The sequence below is a fragment of the Triticum dicoccoides genome, chromosome 1A (genome assembly GCF_002162155.2).
Source record: "Triticum dicoccoides isolate Atlit2015 ecotype Zavitan chromosome 1A, WEW_v2.0, whole genome shotgun sequence".
Lineage (NCBI taxonomy): Eukaryota > Viridiplantae > Streptophyta > Magnoliopsida > Poales > Poaceae > Triticum > Triticum dicoccoides.
In genome coordinates this window covers 220,647,362-220,656,430 of record NC_041380.1, presented here as the reverse complement: position 1 = coordinate 220,656,430, position 9,069 = coordinate 220,647,362, and the positions used below count along the sequence as shown (strand labels likewise).

Sequence of the window (9,069 nt, the reverse complement as noted above, 5' to 3'; positions counted from 1 at the left end):
CATTCGGTACATTGGTTGGGACGTCAAATTGCAATGAACGATAAATATAGTTGAAATGGTAAACATCCATTCTAGTAAGGTCGGTAATGTAAAAAATAGAAGTTTCTAAAAGGATTGTTCACACAGTAATAAACAAAGTAAGTAAATATAAAAAATGTATCAATTGTACGGAATAAGAGTGACTTATGAATTGAAGAGGGACATTAAGTACGTCGAATTCAGAACATTAATGTTTCAATATAACTTGGCAAACAAAGTAAGTAAATATTACATTCCAAAGACATGACTTATTGAATGCAACGTAAAATAAATAGTATATGATCAGAACACATGGAACAATCCATATGACAAATGTTCTAGCTGACTATGGCGTGAAGCTCGACAGGCGGTTCTCCGGCGTTGTGAATGAGTTTGGCAACGTCTGCAACCAAATTAATTTTTTGGATCCTCACATTTACCTGAAAGTAAAAACAAGCAGATTTAATGTTGGATATTGCTGCTAAAGATAATAATTAAAATCCGGTGGAATTAAATAGTATTTTGGAAAAATAGTTAAAAATGCTTTATAGGAATCTAACAATCATATTATAAAAAAGAAGACTGAATTATATATTCTATTACCTTGTTAAGCATTTCAGACACACCAACGCCGTTGAAAGAACAGGCCATTTGAATCATAGCCAAGTCAGATTCATCCCTGTGATGCAAAATAGAAAAATTAAAAAGATCATGTTTGTTTGATCTGGGGTTGAAGTAGTAGGAAAACAGGGCATGGTTTAGAAATACTCACTTGGTGAAAACTTCGGAGGCAAGTATATCATATACTTTCTTCCAATTCAAACAGTCGACGTGCCAGGTATTGAAAAATTTGAATAGACAGGAGTAAAGGCCAACATGAAGTTTTTCGGCGATGCAATCGTGTGTGGTATTTACAGAGCTATATTGGGCTGAGTCGGCACAAGGGTTTAGTATGTGTATAAGTTTGCGTTCCATGTCCCATGCGTAAGCACACCAGCCAGTCTGAAGCGTTGCCGGCATGATGAACTGTGTAGGTGGGCAACCTAATGTTAAATTTATATTTAAATATAATATGTTATAAATTGAAATGGTAAATGTTGATTACCATTTTACAATTTGATAGATGAGTTGACGCTCGTTGGCTAAGGAATTGGTTTTGTATGGAGCGTACTTCCCATAGATTCTCGCCAGCAAGAATACATGTCTGCATAGAAGGTAATTAAATAAATACGTAAAGTGTATAGGGAACCGTAGTGTCGGTAATAAAATAACAATAAGGTAACAGGAAATTAATGGTTAATTGAACTGACCGATAAATCTGGTTCAAAGAAAATACGCCAAAAGCCGCCTGAGGGATATAGGAAAATGTTGTCATTAATAACAATAGTCCGGACGATTAAAGAGCATACTTCATGGTCTAGTGGTGTATCACCAACTAACTGGTCTCTAATGGAAGATCCATTGATTGAAATGAATCTTGGATAATCATGTCTGACCCAAGGCCTACAAATTTAATGGTGTTAGAGTTGTGTATTATGTAGTGCAAAAAGTTTAAACAGTATGTAATAAGTGGCATACCTCCTAGCAACATCTTCAGATAGTTTGTTCATGAATTGTTCAACAGAAGCAAGGCTGTCAATACTCAGTTTAGGCTGATAAGCACGTGCAGTCCAATGGTCAGTAGCGTACTTTAGATGGCGAGACGCTGATTTAGTAGGCAGCTGATCAGATAATTGGGCAAAAGTAACGGCTCCATCAGGTATGTTTTGGTCATCATTGAACATCAAAACACCACAAGCGATTGTGTCGGCCCATGTCTTAGCTAGCTGTAGTGTTGAAGGCTTATTTGAAGTGGTGGCAAATGACGGAGGTGTCACAGAATTTGCTGGTGATATACATGCGAAATGAATAGGTTAGTGAATTGAAGGTAAGAAAGAATGAAATTAATCGAACTCTTGCCGAGGATAAAACACCAAACCTTGAAGAGAGTTAATCCTAGGTCGTTTCTTGGAGTGTGTGGTTGGGACACTATCTTGTGTAGTGCGGTTCAAAAAAGGGACCTTGCTTGTGGACGAGGAAGTCTCACCTGAACAATGAATGAATTACACGTTAGGAATGGAACGTGTAGAAGAAATGAGTTATTTGTACGACATAACAATGAATGTAATAATAACCTTCAGAATCTGACATGTCCAATTTACGACCACTTAAAGCTAAATTTTGATGAGTTGTGCTCATAGGAGGCGAACTCTGCATTATACATGGAAGAGACCGAATGCTACAACAAATACAACTTGATGATAGAAGGGACATTAGTTTGTCAAGAAATGTCGTGTTCTCGCGTAGAATGGAACTCCGCAATGATGTGGCTTCTCTAGTTACAATGGCATTGTTGCGTCTTAGAAGTATACCAATATCAGATGACACCTGTAGTAAGAATAAAGTTTAATAAGTGGTTCAATAATAGAATGATCGTTAATATCAGACATATTGCACTAACTATATGAGGATAATTGGACTTCATGTAGTTAGCAAAGTCGTGGACAGTGGTATGTGGAACGGCTGGTGTGGTTGGAGTTCGTGGTGTCTTCAGAGATAATGATGTAGATATTGGTATGGTAGGACGTAAAGTAGGAGTAGGTGATTGATTACGTTGCGGCATTGTCCGGGAAAGATTTTCAGCGGCTAAGTCAAATGTACTCCTTGTGTAACAATTATCGTGGGGTGATCGTATCTGCAGACAGTCAGATAAACAATTATCGTGGGTTAGCGCCCGAGAAGTACTACGAATTTTTCGGAAATAAAACCATCTTTTGTGGGAAAACTATAATATTGAATACAATAAAGGTCAAAAGCTATTTAAATGTTGTATATTAGTGCAATAAGTTGTCATGTTTGGTTAGATAAATATTTCTGAGTATTACTGACAGATTTCGAATTAGTAATTTGTTTGGACTAAGACGGTGACGTTGGACGCGATAGCTGTTTAGCATTAGTAACATAATTGAAATTTAAAACTTGTGAAGGGTTTGTCAGTTTGTCATGACGTTATTGTAAAATGTAAAAAAATGGTAATGTGTGATTATTGATAAAGGTTAGGTTAGGAAGTGATAAATGTTAGGAATGCAAATATTGATGTACATGAAAGTGCTTCAAAAAACAGGTTGTAGAAAATGTGAGGAAATGTTGATTAGTGGGTTAGTCAATGTGTAATGTATGCATGCTTTAAAAATAATACTTAAGTAATGTGAGGAAAGAAGGAATTGTTTTAATAAAGTATAAACGGTGCACTTAGATAATTAAGTATAGATTATGAAAATTAATACGGTTATTGTTGCATCTAAAAAAAGTTTTATTTGTTTATTTGGGAAAATTATTTATTATAATTGAATCTAAAAAATAAACATGGAAAAATAATTATGTTATTTGTGTATCGAAAATGACTTAGGATGTTTTGCAATGGAAAATAATAATCATTGGAAAATGATCGTGTTAAGGTGCCTAAAAAATGTACAGGTTTTATATTCGATTGAAAGGATAATATATTAAATATTAAAGGAAAAGAAACATTTTATTTTTCATTGAAAAGGGATGAAATTGTATTTTGAGGGGAAAATGTGTAAATGAAAATGCGATGAAGTATAATAATTTTACCGGCGAAATAAAAAAAACATGAGCACTATTGGCAGTTGATGCCCGTTAGTAATTCATGGTGAAAAGCATAGAAATCATATGTAGGGATCATTAATAAACGATATGAAGTAATGATTGACATGTAAGTGGCGATGAAAAAAGGGATGTATAAAATGAATGTGATAAAATGTTGATTATTGACTAATTCAATGTGAAATGTGTGAATGGTTTTAAAATATGGTTGAAGAAACTCTTATTGTTCAATTGATAAGTACATTAGATTTTTTGCATGTGAAAAGTTTTTATGTTAGTGTGCAATGAAAAAAAACATTAATGGGCAAAGGTTTTTGTCATTTGTGGTTAGAAAAATACTTTTGTTATTTTGCATTGGAAAAGGACAACATGTGAAAGAAAGCATGTTATTTTTTGATGAGAAATGTACAGATTAATTATTGGATTAAAAGTGCAATATATTAAAATTCGTTGGAAAAGACGTATGTTATTTGGCATTGGAAAAGGATTACATTGTGTAATAATTGGAAAATGTGTACAAATATATGTATATAAGTAAGATAATTAGAACGCGTGAATAAAAAAACGTGAGCACGATTGGCGGTTGATGGCCATGTTGCATTATAAATTGAATTGAACGATGCCCCAGTTCTGAAAGGGAATAAAATATAGTAGAATATATTAAGTGAATTTGCATGAATAACAATTTGTATATAGTAATAATAAAACGGAGGTTTGGTGGATATATATAATTCAATGGCATTGTTGTGAGATTGAAAAAAAGGACGCGAATTGTTGTACCGGAGCACAAGAGTAGTCCCACGTTAATTTGTCGGTACTTGTGGTAGCCAATATCATGCGTCGTAATTTGTTATCGTCGAAGGAGGCAACTCTTGGATAAGTATCGTGAGGGATATTGTTAATTCCGAGGTTTAGGTTGTCAAGAACAAATACCTGGATAGTGTGAAGTATAATTATAATTGTAGCGCATGGAATCGGTTAAAAACAACAAGTAATAATAACATATGTAGATCTACAGGTCGTACCTGGAGGAATACATGACATCCTTGAAGATGGGTCTTTAACTTGTTATTGCGCATGTCTGATTGAACTTGTTGTGATGCAGAAATCAAATCGGATAGAACGTAGTTGCACCAATCAAAGTCAGCTATCCTATCAGTGTTTGCTATTTCTCCCCAATAGTCAATTATTGATGTGTCGTGCTTGTTAGAAGGAGCAAGAAGGTGGCCGATAACGAAAATAACGAATGCCATCTTGAAACAATCTTTCTCTAAATTACTAGAACAATGCTCAGACAAAGGACGAGTGAGGTTGGATTCAGCAGCTTTTAGAACTTGATTTCCCTTCTTTGGCATTCCAAGAACAGAACGTAGGAACTGTATAGTCGTTTCTGAGCATTGGCCATCCGGCCCAAGAATATTTTTGGGCCCACATGGCACACCAAATACTTTGTGAACATCTCCAGGCCAGAAACGAAGCCTTTTAGTGGCATTTAGGTGTACAGACATGGAAGGCCCATCAAGACGACTCATCCACCACTTGCTAAAACGTAGATTAAGTCGGGCGAGTGCTGGGAGTTTAAGAATCCCTCCCCAACCAATTTCATTAACAAGAAATCTTTTGTACTCGTTGAAAGACGAAACAATAGAAACAACTTTTGTTACGGACGTGCGTGAAGTTGGTGCTAAACCTCCCGGATGAGAATCTGAGTTGTCATCGAGTTGGTCAGCTGCATCTAGCACCTCTTCGATCAAGCGTGATGAACTAGGGCGTGAATATGACATCCTGGAACATGAAAAAATTGATAAAGTAGTTAGTTTTCTCCTTTTAGGGATGAAATAAGATGCAACCGATGGGAAAGCATGTACGCTTGTTTGAGACATACCTTGGTTAAATGATGAAGATACGAAATCTTTAGATAAAAGCAGGTCTTGCTATGCGTGGTGAAGCCTATGGCGTGGGTGGACGGATTGGGTGTCTGGTTGGGATGGAATACATTTGTGCAGATATGTGTAGGGGGGTTTATAATTGGAGGAAGCAAGCGTGTTGGGACAGCCGGTGGACGATATTGATGGTTGCACAGGAGCATTTATGCCTGTTGAAGCAGCCTTTTGGGCAGGGAATGTTGACTTTGGGGGGAGAGGTTATTTATTGAGAGATGGTACAATGTGGTGTGGGATGGACGTAAATAATGAACAATAATGACAGAGGTAATGGAGAAGGTGGATAATTAAAAATTCATACATCATAAATCTGATTACGAATGCGTGAAAGGGGTACTAGTTCTGATACATGATTACAACATCTAATCATAAGGTGGATTAAAATAAAAAATAGAATTTGCAAGTGGATGGCAGCTGGTTACAGACAATACAGATAAACAAATTTATTCAATAAAGAGCGGCTTGAACTTGATGGACATGCACTAGTCGGGAGAGCTCCCGCCGGCTTCATGCGACCTTGCAGCATACAAAGAGCAGAGCGAGCAGATCGACCAGAAGGAGAACGAAGATGATGCGGTGGAATTTCCTGTCTTCGCGGGAAGGGACGGTGAACAGCCTCGGCCACTTGGCTCATATGATGTTGATGTAGTTCTCTTCCCATTTCCAAAAGTTGCATTTGTGAGTCTGGCAAAATCGGAAGAAAAAAGGAAGATGGTTACAGGATAGAACAGGATAGTACAGAGATAGTGGAAAAAGAATTAGGACATACCCACTCGTGCTCGCACTTGTAAAAGTGCTTGCCTGGATTGTTTGACGTGCGAGAGACCCACCACTAAACCATACCATTGTTGCAGAAAGGGCAGATCATGAGTGGAAGTGGTGGCTGCTCCTCAAGAGAAACAAGGGGGGAGCTGGAGCTTGACATGGGATGGGTTGAGCTAGACATGGCAATGAGAACCATGTACAAGGGAGGAAGCTGTTCTGAATGGGTGGTATGAAATGTTCTTGACGGTATGATATGGAGTAGTGAGGAAGCTGCTAGCTGCAAGCATTTTATATCTGATGAGAGGAGGAAGATGACCGTTGTAGCTTTGGATTGAGCCGATGACCGTTGTAGCTTTGGATTGAGTCGTTGCAGGAGATTGTGAAGCGTGAGCATTAAATCCAGATGGGTGGTTGGGAGTTGGCGGGCGAGTGGGGAGAAGGACAGGATGATGTGAAATTGCCTGGACAAAGGAGAAAGCGCATTGCACTGTTCAGTTTATATACCATACTTTAAAAATGAATAGTACACGTTAAATGATGTGAATACGGCGGAACTAATATAGTGAGTGCGAATACGAATGCCGGTGGATGGGATGGATTACAATGGGGGGAGTCGCCGAGAGCTCCTAGGCATTTTCACAACAATGACAAGCTATGCAATAGAATAGGAGCATTGAAATCAATAACAGTAGCAAACCTAATGCAAGAATAAGGGAGAAGAGAGTGGGCGATATATGGTTGATCAAAGGGGGGATTACCGGGTTGCTCTGGCAAGGAAAGACGAGTCATCGTTGATATAGTCGTACTCAGTGGCATCAGCACCGGTCTCGGGGTCTACCGGAGAAGAGGGGGAAAAAACAGTAAATACGGAGCAAACAAGGCATCACAAAATATAACAAGGCAATACGCGGTGCCAGGGATGATCTAACGCAGGGATAGGTGATACCGGCGAAGGAGGGAAACATCCGGGAAAGTATTCCTGATATCCGGCATTTTCGGACAGACGAACAGAAGGGGGATGGTTGCATGTTCGTGGCATTTCGGATTCTTCATATTTTTCTGAGCAACTTTCATATATAAATTATTTCGATCTAAGCTACGGTTTATTTTATATGATTTTCTAAAGTTTTAATCATTTTATGAATTTATTTTAATTCAAAAATAAGACAATAAAATACTTTTGTTACATAGTGCTACCTAGCCCATGTGTATGACAACGGGACCCAGGGGCTGGTCAACACAGTCAAAATGACTGGTCAAAACTAGAGGTGGTGGCCCACTTGTCATTGGCACAAAAATTAAACTAGTGTAGAATTAAAGTGAGGTACATGTCATTGGGCCAACCAAGTTTACCTAACACTAAACAAATCGATGTTGGCTGGCTGCAAGCACGCACATGAGCATGCAAGGCATGCGTAGGAGCGCCGGATGCTTTGTGTGCACGCATGTCTGGCCGGCTATGGCCGAAGTGCAGCACAACAAGCACGCGTAGAAGGCCGTGGGCCGGCAAGCAGCGGCGAGTGCGGCTGGGCGCCGCAGCAGCATCAGTTAAAATAGCAGTCGAGCCGCAAGGCAGCAGCAACAGGCAGGGAAAGGAGCAGACTAGCAGCTCAGCAGCTAGCAAAAGCAATAGATAGCAGTGGCAGCCGCATGAGGAGCAGCCAACAACGGCAACAGTAGCAAGAAGTAGCAGTAGGAAGCAGGCAACAGCAGCAGCGACAAAGTAGTAGGCATGGCGTGCAGGGAGCGTGGTCGGGCGCCGTTGGTCGTGGCCGTGGGCGTGAGGCGGAGGTGGGCTTGGTCAGGAGGGGGCGCGAGGCTGAGTCGGGCAGCACGGCAGGCCGCAGTGGGCGGCTGCAATAGGGCAACAGATGTTGTGGCGGCTGGCAGGGGCGCCGACGACGAACCCTGGCGGCGGCGGAGATCAGACTAGATCGGGCGTGCCTCTACGGGACACGAGGAAGAGAGGGGAGAGGTCGCGAGGGACCGGGGGCTCATAGAGAGTGTCGCAGGCGTCTCGGTGAGGCCGAAGGTGGGCGAGGTCAGCGGATCGACCGATGAAGTGTGGCGGCCGTGGCGGAGTGGAAGGCGATGGATCCGGCACCGTGAGGGCTCTCCGGCTTGGCCTGGTGGGCAAAGAAGAAGCGGCGGCCTCCGGTGGTGCTCCTGGCGCAGGCCTAGGCGATGGGGACGACGGTGGGCACGCAGACAACGGTGGCCATGGCTTCGAGGTGCTCGGGCAGGGCAGGGAGGGCGAGGGGAGAGATATGGGGGCGCAAGGGAGAAGAGATCTAGGGTTCCAAGATGGGAGAAAGAGGGGCAGGGGGTCTTGTAGGAGAGGGAGGAGGCGTGGATGTCCGACACCTGGCCGGGGCGCCATGGATGGCCTCCACGCCCTCGTGTGAACAGGAGGTGGGAAGAGGGCAGCTGGGCTGGGCCTCCCCAGCCACATGGGCCAGAGCACCCAGTAGTTTATGTTTTCTTTATTTTTTGTTTGCTAACTTGTATTTAGTTTTAGGTACTAAACAGTTTTAACTAAATGTGCAAAGTAACACATAAATCCTTGGCAACATCTTGGGCTAGCCAACAAGTTAAAATAATTTTGACTTGTTTACATATTTATTTAAATTGAAATGGTTCAGTTAAAAGCTTTATGGGTCAGTTACAAATAGCTTAG

At 40.9% G+C, this 9,069-nt stretch overlaps 1 protein-coding gene across 2 annotated transcripts; it reads right to left on the bottom strand.

The window, feature by feature from the left end:
• Positions 1 to 224: 224 nt before the first annotated feature.
• Positions 225 to 8,677, bottom strand: LOC119267055. 2 transcript variants are annotated; one of them, XM_037548359.1, is made up of 13 exons: positions 6,397 to 8,677; positions 5,570 to 6,311; positions 4,710 to 5,469; positions 4,465 to 4,617; positions 2,519 to 2,752; positions 2,193 to 2,445; positions 1,997 to 2,104; positions 1,597 to 1,903; positions 1,329 to 1,521; positions 1,124 to 1,222; positions 791 to 1,044; positions 622 to 697; positions 225 to 458 (listed from the first exon to the last, which is right to left on the bottom strand). In XM_037548359.1, exons 3-13 carry the CDS (start codon positions 5,466 to 5,468, stop codon positions 357 to 359), a joined length of 2,538 nt encoding a protein of 845 aa, XP_037404256.1. In that variant the 5' UTR covers position 5,469; positions 5,570 to 6,311; positions 6,397 to 8,677; the 3' UTR covers positions 225 to 356. The 2 variants fall into 2 exon arrangements, with proteins under 2 accessions (XP_037404256.1, XP_037404264.1); XM_037548367.1 differs by lacking the exon at positions 2,519 to 2,752.
• Positions 8,678 to 9,069: the final 392 nt, after the last annotated feature.

Excerpts from the sequence above, each read along its gene's own strand:
- LOC119267055 (XM_037548359.1), bottom strand. The coding sequence starts at position 5,468 with ATGTCATATTCACGCCCTAGTTCATCACGCTTGATCGAAGAGGTGCTA. Across the intron at positions 2,105-2,192 it reads GGACATGTCAGATTCTGAAG|GTGAGACTTCCTCGTCCACA; the intron begins GTTATTATTACA and ends TTCATTGTTCAG. Across the intron at positions 1,223-1,328 it reads TCTTTGAACCAGATTTATCG|ACATGTATTCTTGCTGGCGA; the intron begins GTCAGTTCAATT and ends CCTTCTATGCAG.